A 17,162-nucleotide genomic window follows, 5' to 3' on the forward strand; every position below is an offset into this window, starting at 1 on the left:
AGGGTTCCTCCAGGGCAAAAAGGTAGAGAAATCCTGATACAGATGACAAATATCATCGATCCCTGTGGCACACCACTAATCACAGGCTCCAGTCAGAGAGGCAACCCTCTATGAGCACGCCCTGGCTTCTCCCACCAAGCCAACGTCTAACCCAATTTACTACCTCATCTTGAATGCCGAGCGACTAAACCTTCTTGACCAACTTCCCATGCGGGACCTTGTCAAATGCTTCGCTAAAGTCCATGTAGACAGCGTCCACTGCCTTGCCTTCATCCACTTTTCTGGTGACTCTGACCAATCTTAATCAGATACTCCCTTTCTACACTACTTATTTAACCTCTTTATATATTTCTTGTTGTAATTTATAGCTTATTATTTTGTATTGCAATATACTGCTGCCACAAAACACAACACATGTCAGTGATATTAAACCTGATTCAGATTCTTCAAAAGACACTGCATTTACCCACCCAGGCCACTCCTACAACATCTCCCAAACCTGCAACTAACATTAGCAAGGACAACAGAACTTAAGAACACCACCACCTGTGGGTTCCCCTCTGTGTCACATGCTACCCTGACACAGAAGTATACCACTCTCTGCTTCTGGAAACCTCTGAGCATCAATACAATGGGAGTACTTTCATCAGAAGGATTGCAACATATCAAGATGACAAAGCACCACCGACTCTTCAAGGATACTTAGGGAATTACAATAAAAACCGGGCTCTGCAGCAATGCCCATGTTCTGTGAATGAATCTTTAAAAGCTCTACACACCTTATCATCTCCCTCCAGCTTTTGAGAGCTAATGGAAAATCACAAATCCTACACAGGAGAGGGATTCTTCAGCCAACACTTTTGCTCCTGTTGCCCCAGAATCGAAAGGTTAAAGTCACAAGATGTGAGCGTGCTGGGATATTCCCAGCAGTCTGCGTGGTGCTGGCATAATGACAGCATTCATTCCCTCACTATCTATCCCGGAGGGTCGATTGTCAGCATACCTCAATGGCCTCATCTGCACAGCGGCCACAGAACAATCAAAGAAAGAAAGAAAGAGATGGTTTACTAATTCCCAGAGTGTTCAGCATACCCCCTTCTTGTCGATGGCCTTGCGCAGCAGCTTCACCACATCAGATCCCTCTACTCCGCTTGCCTTGAATCCTTTTGTCCATGTGATGAGAACACCCTAACAGAAGAAAAACTAGCTGAATATTTAACAGTTTTTTTGTATTATTCCGGTAATGCAGAATGTAAACATGTATTGAAATCAAAGCTTATCCAAAGAAAAGGACAAATCTATAAAAAACAACTATGGCCTCTGTTAGTCCTAATATAATGTGACAGCTTCTGCTTTGGAACAGCCCATTGTTCAACTTGATGCATAGCAAGTATAGGGCAGCCAGATCTGACTGTTAACTGCCTGGTACTCTAACTGGGCCACTGGCATTCTGCATGATTTGGCTAGAGAGTAGAGGACTGTTGGAGCTTATGTTCCTGCGTGACGATTATGTCTCGTACAAATGGTATTAATGATGTGGCAGAGCCCAGCCTAAGCCTCATTAGAATGTATCCTGATTAATAATTTACTATTCAGATCAATAGAATTCACTGCAATGAATATCTAAGACATTATTGTTATCAGATATACAATTTCATTTATCAACAGCCTTGGACACAAACCATAATAGCCCAGACCCTGGAATCCAAAGTCTTTTCGCAGTATCCACCTTTAATACCCTCTTGTTACCGATTCAGGTGACATTACATTGGTGTCTGTATTACCTCATGCAGCTCCATTCAACATGAGTTTAAAGCTTCTTTCTTATCGTTTTGTGCTTTTTGCAAATTTGTTGCTGCTCACCTGCATCGTTATCCTATCAATCATTTCTTATTTTAATTATAAATGTGCAGCACTCCATTTCCATCACCAGCATGTGATGAAAGAGATTTTATCATCAACTAATAATACTCTCAAATGAATTACCCAAACTGACGTATGCCTTCATCAATCTTAATTTTGCAGTGTAGTCACTGTTGACCTATGTGCATTTTCGCACAATAAAATAATTAGTTACGTTGTAACAGCCTATCTAACAATTAGATTCATTCCCAACAATTGACTCAGCAGAGGAACGATTACTTACTGTGATGCATTCTTTTGCTCCACCCAATGGAGACAGATATTATTCACCTTGAACTCTACTCTTTGAACACTGTACTTTATTACACAGCTCCAGCCGAGCAAACTTTGATTAGCCTCACACTCACCTCATCCAGTTTGGTTTGTCTGCAGGGAAAGGAAAAGGTGAAGCCAAGTGGAAGCTTTTTGTCTTTTATACCTTGCTTCTCCATGAAGTCTCCCAAACACTCAGCGACGTGATCGAACAGCTGTAGGGCAGAGTGTTGAGCACAGATTAGAAAACCTTTCTCAGATTCTCACCCAGTTTGCGAACACAATCTTGCCATCTTACACATTGGAACTAAGCTGTGAATGTGAACACAGCAAGTTAATTAGGCATGGATTTGCACCTTTCTAAAACTGAGAGCAAGAAGAATTAATTAAATCACTTTCACAAACAAAACCTCTTCCAGATGAACATGAGTTGGCAAATGTTATTCCCAGTACCCCGCGCTGTGTCCTTCATTTAACACTCTATACATTTGTGATGCCGTCTTCAGGGAGCTATGGACTTGCACACCAAGATCCTTCTGTACATCACTGTTCTCATGGCCCTGCAATAAACCTCCCAAAATGCAATTTCACACTAGTCTGAATTAAATTCCATCTGCCATTTCTCCACCAATCTATCTTGCTGCATTCTTTACCAACTTTCCTCACCGTCCACAAATCCACCAATTTGTGAGTTATTTGCAATCTCACGAATCAGCCCGGCTGCATTTTCATCCAAATTATTTATATATTGCAAGCAATAGTGGTCACCATGCTGATCCTTACAGAACACCACTGCTCGAGACGTTCAGTCAGAGTAGCATCCCTTCACCTTCCCCATCTATTGTCTATAAGCAAGTCAGTTTTGTATCCGACTTACCAACTCTCAGTGGATCTTGTGTGCTTTAAATCTTCTTAAACAGTCTTACCATGAGGCATCTTGTAAAATGCATTTGTAAAGTACATAGAAACAACATCCACTGACCTACCCTCAAACATGGAGAAGGTTCCTGCTATCAATCCTATCCATCCTCATAATCCGGCATTCCACCATCAGGTACCCGTCAGCTTGCCCTGCTCCACGAAAACAAACCCAGCATGGCCAGACTCTCCTTGTAACTGTAATGCTCCATCCTAGGCAACATCCTGATGAACTCCCCTGCAACCTGTCCTGTGCAGTCATAGTTAACCTAGTGTGTGGTGACTGGAACTATACGTAGTACTTCAACTGTAGCTTAACCAATGTTTTAGGAAAATTATAACCTCACTCTGGGTGGTGGGGTGGAGATATGTTTCTACAACAGGAGGTGCAAGATGCTCCTTCCCTCCACTAGGCTGTAGATCACCCTTGGGCAAACTGTAGCACCTGCTTAGCCCCCGTCCCCCCTCCCTCCCCAACTGATCAGGCTCACATAAAGTCATGGGAGCAGGTGATCGATGGTCGTATGAGCAGCTGATGAACATCACGTGACCACTGATGTCAGGCAAGCTCCAAAGAGTACTGATAACGGCTAAGGTCACCATCTGCCCAGAAGGCGGCAATGACAAACCACTTCTGTAGAAAAGTTTGCCAAGAACAATCCTGGTCATTGGAAAGACCATGATCGCCTATGTCATACGACACGGCGCATAATGATCGTGATAACCTCACTGCCCTTATACTCCATTCCCTGGCTAATTCCAAATGACTCCTTCACTGTTTTATCTTCCAATACATCTTGAACTTGTACATCAAGATACCCCTGTTTCTCAATATTCCTTAGGGCCTTACCTTTCTTATAGCTTCCTAAATGTATCACACTTCCCAGGATGAAGTTCCTGCTACACAGCTGTGCCCATTCTACTCTGAGGCCTAAAACTATATTCTCACTAATCATACCAAGTTTCAAGTCATCTGCAAACTTACCAGTCATATTTCCTACGTCATACCCAACCTGTTAATGTATACAGCAAACAGCAAGGGTTTCAGTTGAGATCACAGCTAATCACAGGCTATTCCTCCACCATCACAAAAAACTTCCTTTACTATGCTAGTTTTGGACATAATTTTCTAACTTGCCCTGGTGTCTAACCTTTTGAAGCAGTATCCGATCTGGGACTTTGTCAAAGGCCTCACTACATCAGCCACACTGCTCTGATGATCACATTTTGTTAACGCTTCAAAAAAAAAAAAAAAAAAAAAAAATCAATCAATCAAATATTCAGACAGGATCCCTCAGTGAACCATTTTTGATGGTCCCTGCCTTTCCTAATTTGGATTAATTCTATCCCTCAGGACTGTGTCCAACACCTTCCCTAGCACTGGCAATAGACTTACAGGCCTGTAATTACCTGACTGTATCTCTGCTGTTCTTCTGATGTCTGACCTGCAACCAATGAAGTTAGGGTTCCAGTACTTTCCTCTCTTGCCTTCCATAGCAGCTGGGGATGTATCTCATCAGGCCCTGGGTACTTATCTACATCTCAAGACAGAAAAAAAAATCTAACAACTCCTTTTTTTAAATGAGGACATTCTAGAATTGCATTGTCTCCCTCCTTAAAATCTCCTACAACTCCCTAGAGAATAGAATGTCCGACTATTTCTTAGAGAGTCGATGTGAAGTATTCATTTTAGACTTTGGCTCCATACATAGATTGCCACTTTGATCCTTAACTGGGCCTTGCTCTTTCCCTACTTTCACTCTTGCCCTTAACATAATTATAAAAAAATGCTTTGGGATTTTCCTTAATCTTGTCTAACAGTGATAACTCATGCCTTTTTTGGTTGTCCTTTCCCTTTTTAAAATACCTCCTTACACTTTCTGCACTTGTGGGTGTTGGGCATTTGATTTTCCAGTAATATTTGAGTAATATTGTAAATATATTGTTTGATTTAAACGTTCTTATTCATTTAAATAATTTATTGTAAAGTGAATTGGATATGTCATGATGTTACCACCTGAAACTTGCTCGCCTTGCTTAAAGACAAACGTACATGAGTTATTTCCGGGCTCCTTGTTTTGCTTTCAATTACTTTTAATGTCTTGGAGTTAAGGAAACAGTGGTGGTGAGGAAGTTTTGAATGAACCAGAGACAACTACCTATCTGTTGAAACTCAGATGTTAGAATTTAAAAAATAGCAGTGCAGCACATGTTTCTTCGCAAGGGGACAGAGACATCGAGTTTTTAAAAAGGCAGGAAATGGAAAATTTCACAGATAAATAAACACTGATAATGATCAGAAATTTTTTTAAAAAAGCAGAAATGGCTGGCTACATTGGAAAGATGGACGTGTTCGACTGCACAAGAGATAACTGTATTTTGTATACCGAGTGAATTGAGCAGTATTTCAAATCAAATGAAATGGCCAATGAGAAACGGGTACCAGTTTTGCTGAGTGCACTGACAGCTTGCTTAAAGCTTTGCTGATATTGTGAAAATAATGCAGGAACATTTTGAACCAAAACCATTGTTGATTGCAGAACACTTTAGGTTTCATAAGCGGAATCGAAAGGAAAGAGAGCCCATTTCAGCATACATAGCTGAAATGAAGAAACTGTCTGAGGAGACCAATGCAGATTTAAAGGCAAAGCTTGTAGAAGATGCTACAAAGTAAGACACATACAAAAACAGCATGTTGGGCAGACAAAAATATATGGACTGCACAGGGAAGACAAAAAGATAAAAAGTCGAGCTGTAGTTTCAAAAAGGGCACTAATCTGTGTGCTGTTGATGAAAAATCTGATAATAATGAGTGACAGAGGACAGAATAGCCTTGAGATTTACAATATGAAAACTAACAATAGAATTGTACACTGGCTCAGCTCTTTCAGTCATTCCACAAAATTAGTTTGAATGCTATTCCGAAGATACTGAACTGACGCCTCCAACTAAGAACAGGAGAAAAGATCATTCCCGTGGGAATGACATCCGTAACAATAAAACACAGCAACCAATAAGCCACCAACAAACAACAGGAATTCTGCAGATGCTGGAAATTCAAGCAACACACATCAAAGTTGCTGGTGAACACAGCAGGCCAGGCAGCATCTCTAGGAAGAGGTGCAGTCGACGTTTCAGGCCGAGACCCTTCGTCAGGACTAACTGAAGGAAGAGTGAGTAAGGGATTTGAAAGTAGGAGGGGGAGGGGGAGATCCAAAACGATAGGAGAAGACAGGAGGGGGAGGGATGGAGCCAAGAGCTGGACAGGTGACAGGCAAAAGGGGATACGAGAGGATCATGGGACAGGAGGTCCGGGAAGAAAGACGGGTTGGGGGGGGGGGGAACCCAGAGGATAGGCAAGGGGTATATTCAGAGGGACAGAGGGAGAAAAAGGAGAGTGAGAGAAAGAATGTGTGTATAAAAATAAGTAACAGATGGGGTATGAGAAAAATAAGTAACAGATGGGGTACGAGGGGGAGGTGGGGCATTAGCGGAAGTTAGAGAAGTCGATGTTCATGCCATCAGGTTGGAGGCTACCCAGACGGAATATAAGGTGTTACATTGGCTTGTATGTAGTAGAAACAGGAGGACCAGAATTGGGGGGACACAAGTGGCTGAGACAACTACAACTTCACTGGAGATCCATCCACCATTTGCATGCTACCCCTCCTGCAAAAGAGTCAACTGAAAATGAACTAAGGGAGGTACAGTGGTACAGTGGTTAGCACAATGCTTTACAGTACAGGCGTCCTGGGTTCAATTCCCGACACTGCCTCCAATCAGCTTACATGCTTTTCCTGTGACTGCCTCGGTTTCTTCTGGGTGCTCCAGTTTCATTCCACAGTCCAAAGAAATGCCTGTTGACAGATTAATTGGTCATTGTCAATTGTCCCACGATTAGGCTAGACTTAAATGAAAATGCTGTATGAATGTCGCAGCAGTGTTCAAGGATGGTATTGGAAAACTCAAACATATCAAGGATGAAATATCGCTAAATGAAAAGGCCACAATCAAGTTTTACAAAGCCCCTCCAGTTCCTTATACCATCTGTAGTCAGTGAGCTAGATCATATGGAGGCTGAAGAAATTCTCTCCAAGGTTGAATGGCATCCATGTGCAACACCGGTGGTCCCAGAAGCCAAGAAGAATGGGTCTGTCAGGATGTGTGGTGATCTTAAGATCACCGGCAACCCTGTAACAAAAGTAGATCAGTATCCTCTGCCCAGGATAGAGGATATCTTTGCAAATCTTTCTGGAGCTCTTCCAAAGAGCTTCTCACCAAAAACACTCACAAAGGAGTTTATCACCCTAATAGGCTTATTTCTGCAGTAGCATCTGCGCCTGCACTCTGGCAGAAAGCCATGAACCAGGTGCTGCAAGGCTGGTACATGGATGACATTATTGTTATCGGTGAGAACAACAAGGAGCATCTCCAACATCTCAAGACAACGTTAAAAAGATCAGCAGATTATGGGGTTGAAGCATGACGCCACAAGTGTGAATTCTTTAAACCAAGCATCACTTACTGTGGTCACACCATCCAAGCACAAGGCTTACACAAGTGCGCTGAGAAAACTTAAGCAGTGGTAGATGCTCCAAGGCCAAAGGACGTGTCACAGTGTCAGTCCTTTCCTGGAATTGTCCATTACTATAACAAGTTCCTGCCAAAGCTGGCCACTGTGCTCCATCCCTTGAAGTCATGACTACAGATCGGGAAGAAAAGGCAATGCTCAAAGCAGTGTGAGGTGGCTTTCAAAAAGGTAAAGGAAGTGGTGATGCCAGACACCGTACTCACACATTGTGATCCACATCATCCAGTGAAGTTTGATGTTACGCTTCACCTCGTGGTACAGGTGCAGTTATGTCACATGTGACGAGTGATGGAAGTAAACGCCCCACAGCCTTTGTATCATCTTTCCTTGCAGCTGCAGAGAGTAATTACACAGAGACTGATAGAGGCCTTGAGTCTGGTTTGGGGTGTAAAACATTTCAACCAATACTTGTATAGGAAAGAGTTTACCCCCATTGTTGAATATCAACCACTAGTGTCCATTTTCAATCCACAGAAGGGTGTTCCACTAACAGCAGCAGCAGGAACGCAGATATGGGCTCTGTTTCTTCGAGGACACAAGTACAAGATCAAATTCAAGAGGATGACAAATCATGGAAATGCTGATGGATTGCAACCCTTGGAAAAGGAAATACCTAAATAATTTACAAAAGAGAATATTCCTCCTGATGTATTCTCCCTAACGCAAATTAAATCTCCCTATTACAGGAGAGTTGATCTAAAGGGAAACCAGAAAAGATCCCACACTGTCTCAGGTCTACATGGCCACCCAAATTGACTGGAACGTGCAGCAGAAAACCCAGTTCCACCATTTTTACCAGTGCTGGGGTGAACTTGCCCTTGACAGAGGTTGCCTTATGCGGGGATTGAGAGTTGTTGCACCATCCAAGCTGGAGGAGCTACATGCCGGTCATTTAGGCATTGTCAAAATGAAAGCGTTGGCTCAAAGTTTTGTCTGGTGACCTGGGATAGATCAGCAGCTCAGAGTCTAAGGAATGCACCGCAAGCAATGTCAACAGAACACTCTACACTAGCACAGACTCAGAGCTCCCCAATTTCCTCCTTGCATATGGCAACCAACAACTCACCAGCTGGGTCGTCCCTTGTGTAGACACTTGGATTTCCTCAAACCCAGTCTCAGAAGGAGTATGCAGGAAAAAACAGCTGAGGCAAATTGAAGGCTCCTCGAACAAGGAGGTGTGATGTTTCACTCCTGGACAAGCAGTCCTGGCGAGGGACTACAGAGGTGATCAAAAATGGTACTCAGAAAGATTAAAGACAGAACTGGACCACTCTCCTACACAGGGGAGATTGTGTCTGATATCATTTGGAGACGACACATCAATCAGATCAATCAGTCGAGGAGAGCGGAGTCAATCGTGAGAGAAGAAAGGTGACCAGAGCTGTCCAAACCACTTCCTGCAGTGCCAGAGTCAACTCCTACAACCAACACGGAGGAGCCTCCAGAACCAAGGAGAGTACCTTGACTGGTCGCATCATTGCCTGTCATGGAAACAGCAGTAAGCAAGAAGAGAAAAGCCAACAAAAAGTATTGGACACAGCCCAGTCCATGTCAGGAAAAGCTCTCCCCGCCGCTGAGCATATCTATCAGGAACACTGACACGGGAAAGCAGCATCCATCACCAAGAACCGCCACCTACAAGGCCATGCTCTCTTCTAACTGCGGCCTTCAGGAAGGAGCTACAGGAGTTTTAGCCCCCACTCTAGAAGGTTTAGAAACAGTTATTACCCTTTAACCATCAGGCTCCGGAACCAGCTCGGATAACCCCACTCACCTCAGCAATCAACAAATTCCACAACCTATCGGCTCACTTTCAGGGGCTCCACCACTCATATTCTCAGTACTATTAATTTATTTATGCTTTTGTTTTGTCAGTCTGTGTGTGTATTTTTCATTGATTCTATTGAATTCCTTTGCTCTACTGTGAATGCTTGCATAAAAGCAAATCTCAGCGTAGTACATGGTGACATAAACTTTGAACTTTGACGGAGCAGTCATTCTTCAATATGGGCATCCGATGCTATGAGCTGGGGTGTATGGTGCATGTCTAGTCACCACTATTATACACCACATCGCTCTCTAGCTTTTTTGGACTCACCACCTTCAGAAAGTATTCTCCAAATAGCTTTGGTGCAGTCTTGTTGTACGCCAATGATACATGATTTGTTTGCTCTTAGTCCACTGTCTTGAGACAGTTGGCTTACTCCTGGACTGCACTGTGGCACACTGCCACCTCACAGTTCCACAATTCAGGTATTCAGAGAGAAGGCAGACACATTTTTGAAAGATGAGGGAATTGAGGACCATTAGAACAGGCACAAGAAGAGGGTCTGAGGCAGACCATCACGAAGACGCTGCTGGGCCGGAGGAGAGGTGAAGGGCTGAATGGTCTCCTTTTCCCACTTCGTGTTATAATCCTGACCTGGGCGCTTTCTTTGAAGTATTTACACATTCTCCAAGGACTGTATAGCTCCCCCAGTTCCCTCCCATTCCCCATCAATATGTGCGCTGTTCGGTTAACTGGCCAGGTCAAATTGCTCAGGTACACTCAGGTGAGTGTAGTTGATCTGCAAGTCAGGGATTTAGAAATGGGCTTGCTCGGAGACCTGACAAAAACTCAATGGGCTGAACAGGTTTCTGTATTGTAAGGAATTGGGAGAAACATACATTGTACTTAGTTTCCCCACGCACTAACATGCTGCCAGGGATACATCTAGTAAGTGTTCCTTCAATGGAGCTCTCATTTGACACCAATACATTGAGTTCCACTGGTACCTTTAACCAACCTTGATTGTCTCCACCTGTGCATAGCTCATCCACTCCATGGGCATTTGATGTCTATTTTATTGTGCGCTCTTTGTAGAAATGCTCTTTTAATCCATGCCATGCATTACTTTTCCTACACAAGGCCAATATCCCACTGACTGCAATTATGTCCTATCATTTGCCTGTCCTTCCTGACAGTCTCACTACACACTGCCTCTACTTGTACACCAACTGTGCCAACCTCAGCTCTATCAGTCCGGTGCCCGTCCCTCTGCCAAAATTAGTTCAAACCCTCCCCAACAGCTCGAGCAAAGCTGACCGCAAGGATATTGATCGCCCGAGTTCAGGTGTAACCCACCATTTTTGTACAGGTCACACCTTCCCTGGGAGGAATCCCGATGAATCGGAGATCTGAAATCCTGCAACAATTCCTCAGCCATGTTATCATCTGCCAAATCATCCAGACGCGTAGCACAGACAGCAATCCAGTGATTACTACCCTTGAGGTGTTGCTTTTCAGCTTTCTACTGAACTCCCTATATTCTCTCTTCAGGACCTCATCCCATTTCCTACAATGCTATTGGTACCAATAGGTAAGCACAACCTCCAGCTATTCACCCTCCCCCGTCACCCAATGGACCCAATCCGAGATATCCCTGACCCTGGCAGCTGGGAAGCAACATATCATCCGCATGTCCTTTGCCTGTCTGTTGTTCTAATTGTGGAACCCCCCATCATTACTGAACTCCTCTTCTGAGCCACAGAGCCAGGCTCAGTGCCAGAGACCCCATCACTGTGTTTTCCCCGGTAGGCTAAGCCCACAACACTTCCAAAACTCTCTGCTTATTACTGAGGGGCACGGCCATAGGGGTACTCTGCATTTGCTGCCTATACCCTTTCCCCCTCCTGACAGTCACCCATGTAACCGTCTCTTGCAACTTTGGGGGATGCCCACCTCCCCGTAACTTCTATCTATCACCTCCTTATTCTCCTCTACGAGCCGAAGGTCATCCAGCTGTAGCTCCACCTCCTTAAAATGGGCTCTAGGGAGCTGTAGACCAATCCAATTCATGCAGATGTAGTCTTTCAGGGATCCAGGAGGTCTCCCAGAGCTACCATATCTCACACTAAGAATATAGAGTGCCTATATAGAGTATTCACTCCCCTTGGAGGTTTTCAAGTTCTATTGTTTTACAACATTGAATTACAGTGGATTTAATTTGGCATTTTTTGACACTGATTAACAGAAAGTGACTCTTTTGTGGTACTCTACAAAGTGCTCTAAATTAACTACAAGTATAAAACACAAAATAATTGATCGCAAAGTATTCACCCACTTCAAGGCAATATTTAGTAGATACACCCTTGGCAGTAATTACAGCCTTGAGTCCGTGTGAATAGGTCTCTACCAGTTTTACACATCTGGACTCTGCAATTATTCCCCATTCTTCTTTACAAAACTGGTCAAACTCTGTCAGATTGCACGGGGATCATGAGCGAACAGCTCTTTTCAAGTCCAGCCACAAATTCTCAAATGGATTGAGGTCTGGACTCTGACTTGGCCACTCCAGGACATTAACTTTGTTGTTTTCAAGCCATTCCTGTGTAGCTCTGGCTTTATGCTTGGGGTCATTGTCTAGCAGAAAACAGATCTCCTCCCAAGTTGTAGTTCTCTTGCAGACGGCATCAGGTTTTCCTCCAGGCTGTCCCTGTATTTTGCTACATTCATTTTACCTTCTACCTTCACAAGCCTTCCAGGGCCTGCTGCAGTGAAGCATCCCCACAGCATGACGCAGCCACCACCAAGCTTCACAATAGGGATGATTTTTGATTCTCGGGGGGTTTGGCTTACGTCAACCATAGCATTTAGTCTGATGGCCAAAAAGCTCAATTTTGGTTTCATCAGACCATAGAATCTTCTTCCAGCTGACTTCAGAGTCTCCCACATGTCTTCTGGCAAACTCTAGCTAAGGTTTCATGTGAGTTTTTTCCAACAGTGGCTTTCTCTTTGTCATTCTCCCATAAAGCAGCGACTGGTGAAACACCCGGGCAGCAGTTGTTGTACGTGCAGTCTCTCCCATCTCAGCCACTGAAGCTTGTAACACCTCCAGAGTTGTTATCGGTCTCTTGGTGGCCTCCCTCTCTAGTCCCCTTCTTGCACGGTCACTCAGTTTTTAAGGATGGCCTGTTCTAGGCAGATTTACAGCTTTACCATATTCTTTCCATTTAATGATCGACTTAACTGTACTCCAAGGGATATTCAGCAACTTGGAAATGTTCTTGCATCATCTCCTGACTTGTACTTTAAATAACCTTTCCACCGAGCTGCTCGGAGTGTTCTTTTGTCTTCATGTAGTTTTTGCCAGGGTACTGACTCACCAGCAGTTGGACCTTGCAAATACAGCTGTATTTTACTACAATCAATTGTACACAGGTGATCGCCACTGAAATAATTATGTGACTTCTAAAACCAACTGGCTGCACCAGTGATGATGTGGTTTGGGGGCGAATACTCACATAATCAACTATTTTGTGTTCTACACTCATAACTAATTTAGATCACTTTGCAGAGATCTGTTTTCACTTTGACACAAAAGTCTTTTTTTCTGTTGATTAGTGTCAGGAAAAGCCAAAGTAAACCCAGTGCAATTCAATGTTTTTAAAACAATAAAACGTGAAAATTTCAAAAGGGGGGGGGATGAATACTTTTTATAGGCACAGTATAACCTTAACTCTGGATCCATTCTCACTGTTCAAGCCATGTACTAATAACTTTTAATTTCACACTTTCAAAAGAAAAGCTTGGAGATGTGGAAGGGAAAGGGTAATAGAAGGAAGTGTGATGGTTCTCCAAAGATACACTCCTGTGTAATTATTCAACTGAACATAATATAGTTTATGTTGTGGTTATTTATTTCAAATACAACAACTTCCAAATGAATAGAAGTGAATGAAATGATGGCATACCCGTGACCCACTGCCGTGCATGATATCTTCCGGAGTAGGATAGATCTGGGATTCCATCTCCACCTTCTGCTGTCGCTCGTCAGACACCTTCACGCGCAAAATTCGAAAAGAGGACCCTCCCAAATCCAAAGCAAGGAAGTCCCCTTTTTCTGTAGGGAATACCAGAAGAGAGAATGATTGTTTTGTTACGGCAAGTGCAGAATGTTGGAATTAAATCCCTGAGGACATGTTCTAATTTGCATTTCCACCTTAAGGAAGAACATAAACATTAACCCCACCAGTTCAAACAAGCCCTGCCACTAGCCCATGACCACGTAGATGCCAATCCACTACAACACATGCTACATCCTTCCAACGACACAAGTTCCAAATTCTACTCACATCAGTGAGGCTCATCATTTACTGCACTTCCACTGACGATAGGAGAGGCAGGTGGAGTTCACTGAGCAGGGAGCCTGCAGAAGGACTTGGACTGATTGGGAGAAGGGACAAAGTAGTGACGGATGGAATATACTGTAAAAAAAACACGAGGCAGAAAGAGTATCTGATGGCTCCCAGTCACCCAGCAGAAAATATAGGCTTTGGCCACTGGCTGGGTTTAAAATATTCCGCCCCATGGGGGCATGCTCCTTTGGATCATCAGCTGCTGCCGCCACCCAGCTTGCAGGATGGAACTCTGCTCCCTCCCTGTGATACTCAAGCTTATCCCGGGAGCTCATGAACTGGAAAACGTTTCGAAGATACGATTAACAAAGTGGAAACACGACTGAAACAGTGAACAAAGAAAACTTGATAAAGACAGAGGACCTAATCTCGTAAACACGAGGAATTCTGCAGAAGCTGGAAATTCAAGCAACACGCATCAAAGTTGCTGATGAACGCAGCAGGCCAGGCAGCATCTCTAGGAAGAGGTACAGTCGACGTTTCGGACCGAGACCCTTCGTCAGGACTAACTGAAGGAAGAGTTAGCAAGAGATTTGGAAGTGGGAGGGGGAGGGGGAGATCCAAAATGATAGGAGAAGACAGGAGGGAGAGGGATGGAGCCAAGAGCTGGACAGGTGATTGGCAAAAGGGATATGAGAGGATCATGGGACAGGAGGCCCGGGGAGAAGGAAAAGGGGGAGGGGGGGAAAAAACCCAGAGGATGGGCAAGTGTTATAGTCAGAGGGACAGAGGGAGAAAAAGGAGAGAGAGAGAAATAATGTGTGTATATAAATAAGTAACGGATGGGGTACGAGGGGGAGGTGGGGCATTAGCGGAAGTTAGAGAAGTCAATGTTCATGCCTTCAGGTTGGAGGCTTCCCAGACGGAATATAAGTTGTTCCTCCAACCTGAGTGTGGCTTCATCTTCACAGTAGAGGAGGCCCTGGATAGACATATCAGAATGGGAATGGGATGTGGAATTAAAATGTGTGGCCACTGGGAGATCCATTTCTGGAGGACCTAATCTCGCTCATTTCAAGAGAGGTATTGGCTAACAATTCCCAAGACAGATGTGAGAATCTCACTGAAGTGTATTGTAATTGATCCTTCTCCTAACCACAGCCCCTCCCAAATGCTGCTACACAGAGAATTAATATGAAATATGCTAACAGATATATAAAATTGTCCAGTGCATAACCTAAACAGGATAAAATAACTACAGTGGCAAAAATCTGCAGTGGATGATGGGTATAATATAACACAAATCAAATATAGCTTTTCCTCCCCTAAGTGACGTCAGTTCTTGGTGTATTTCTAACAATGTGACCTTGCAGTACACAACATCCAGCATGCAACATCATCTGTAAGAGTAACTGTGCAAATGATAAGTGTTCCACTTATTAACCTGACAGCCCACTCCAAGAGGCTATCAGCCGCAGTCATTTTAATTGCATTAATAGTCTGTGAATGAAGGAGAACAAACAGCGAGTTGCTGGGCCTCTGGAAAACTCAGTCAAACCTGCTTTTTTTTCAGATCTGGTTCTGCGCACTGAGGTGACGTGAGTCAGCAGAGGCAAAGGGAAGGCGAGTGGAGCCTAGCTGGCAGAATTGGATTTAAACAGTGAGATAAGGTGCAAAAGTATGATTGAGCAATATGAGGAAGTGAGAATGAATTTGAGTTACAGTGTTTAAATGTTTAACTTTTACACCTAATTCACCCAGGTGTCACTTGTATATTCACATATGAAAACATATGCAGTGCAATCCTTCCAAACAGATCAACAATTGTAAGACGTTTGCTGAACAACCAAATAATTATGCATTGTTTAGCCTATTCACTCTCCAGAACTAGGCACATTGACTCTACCCTACCTGCAGCAAACCTTTTTGAAAGGGTGTGCCCAAATTAGTGATAATCTTCATAAATACAGGCTCTCATGTGCCACGGTAAATTTAAATACAGATTATCACTGACTTGTGAATTAGTAACAATATTTATGGACTTCAAGGAAAAAGGATTGAGTCCTGTTGCTTATTTACTGCTTTACTATTGACAGATTGAAATAAATGAGGCACATTTTAAAAATACAATTGAAAGATAACATCATTTCTAAATAGTGCTGTTAATGTAACCGCTTACTATCAAAATACTGATGTGTACTCCAGGTCTGCAAAGATTTCAGAATGTACCATCCAATGTTACGTGCAACCACCCAGCTGGCGCCATGAGACTTTTCTTGTGAAAATATCTCGCTAACCTCGGGTCGTAGAAAATCATTCACTGTTTCATTTGAGCAATAAAGCATTATGTATCTGTTTATTATGGATGGAGTTTACCAAATAGAGGAATTGCACTGCATGCCACGTATCAACAAATTTTCTTCGCCACCGCCCAGGTTAGACCAATCCTTCCAGTCCAATTCAACAGAAGATCGGCAACACGTTTCCAAATACAGATGTGTACAGCAGCTGTCTTTACCTGCCAGTAACATAATCTGGTTTTTAACATGAATGCTAATGATCAATCCAACTCTAGCCAAATACAGCAGCACACATAGCTAGCTAACATGGCTTTTCCATCCAGGTGGTACCCTAGTCATAGTGGAACTTCTGCACAACACACAAAAATTACCAAGCAGTAAGAAGTCCATGCAGTCCACTTTTTACCATCCAAAAACAATACTGGTGATGTTGACTAGGCATGGCAATCAGCCTGTAATGACTAGCCTACATCACAACCAAACAATAGGTGGAGAAAACCTCAATAGCAGAGTATGTCATTGACCTTGAGAAGCAACCATGCCAAGTATCAAAATTATATCTAAACAACAGGAATTCTGCAGATGCTGGAAATTCAAGCAACACACATAAAAGTTGCCCAGGCAGCATCTCTAGGAAGAGGTGCAGTCGACGTTTCAGGCCGAGACCCTTCGTCAGGACTAACTGAAAGAAGAGCTAGTAAGAGACGAAGGGTCTCGGCCTGAAACATCGACTGCACCTCTTCCTAGGGATGCTGCCTGGCCTGCTGCGTTCACCAGCAACTTTTAAATTATATCTAAGCTGCTTTTGAAGGAATTGATTCTATTCGCCTTGACTTCTTCCAGGACAGTCTGTACCACAGAATGGCCCCCATAGTTTCTGAACTCTGTCATACTGGCCCTCCACCACTTTAATAATTCCCAGATCCTTTTCCATGGACATTCTCTCCCTGTACACCACTAATCCACACTAGGATTATCTGGGGGCTCTCTACTTCTGACCCAACCAACTCCCCTCATTATCTCTTTCACCAGGCTGAAAATGTGTTCACAAACACTGAAGT

At 43.5% G+C, this 17,162-nt stretch overlaps 1 protein-coding gene across 1 annotated transcript in view; it reads right to left on the minus strand.

Moving 5' to 3' along the window:
• The window catches only part of hk1 (hexokinase 1), a 78,682-nt gene that overhangs the window by 47,869 nt on the left and 13,651 nt on the right, over positions 1 to 17,162 (minus strand). Inside the window, exons 3-5 of the mRNA XM_063071495.1 lie at positions 13,418 to 13,566; positions 2,271 to 2,390; positions 1,093 to 1,188 (exon numbers count right to left, since the gene is read on the minus strand). Of these exons, the coding sequence (XP_062927565.1) occupies positions 1,093 to 1,188; positions 2,271 to 2,390; positions 13,418 to 13,566 (365 nt within the window). The remainder of the gene's footprint in view (positions 1 to 1,092; positions 1,189 to 2,270; positions 2,391 to 13,417; positions 13,567 to 17,162) is intronic.

The sequence above is a fragment of the Mobula hypostoma genome, chromosome 19 (genome assembly GCF_963921235.1).
Source record: "Mobula hypostoma chromosome 19, sMobHyp1.1, whole genome shotgun sequence".
In the NCBI taxonomy this organism is placed as follows: Eukaryota; Metazoa; Chordata; class Chondrichthyes; order Myliobatiformes; family Myliobatidae; genus Mobula; species Mobula hypostoma.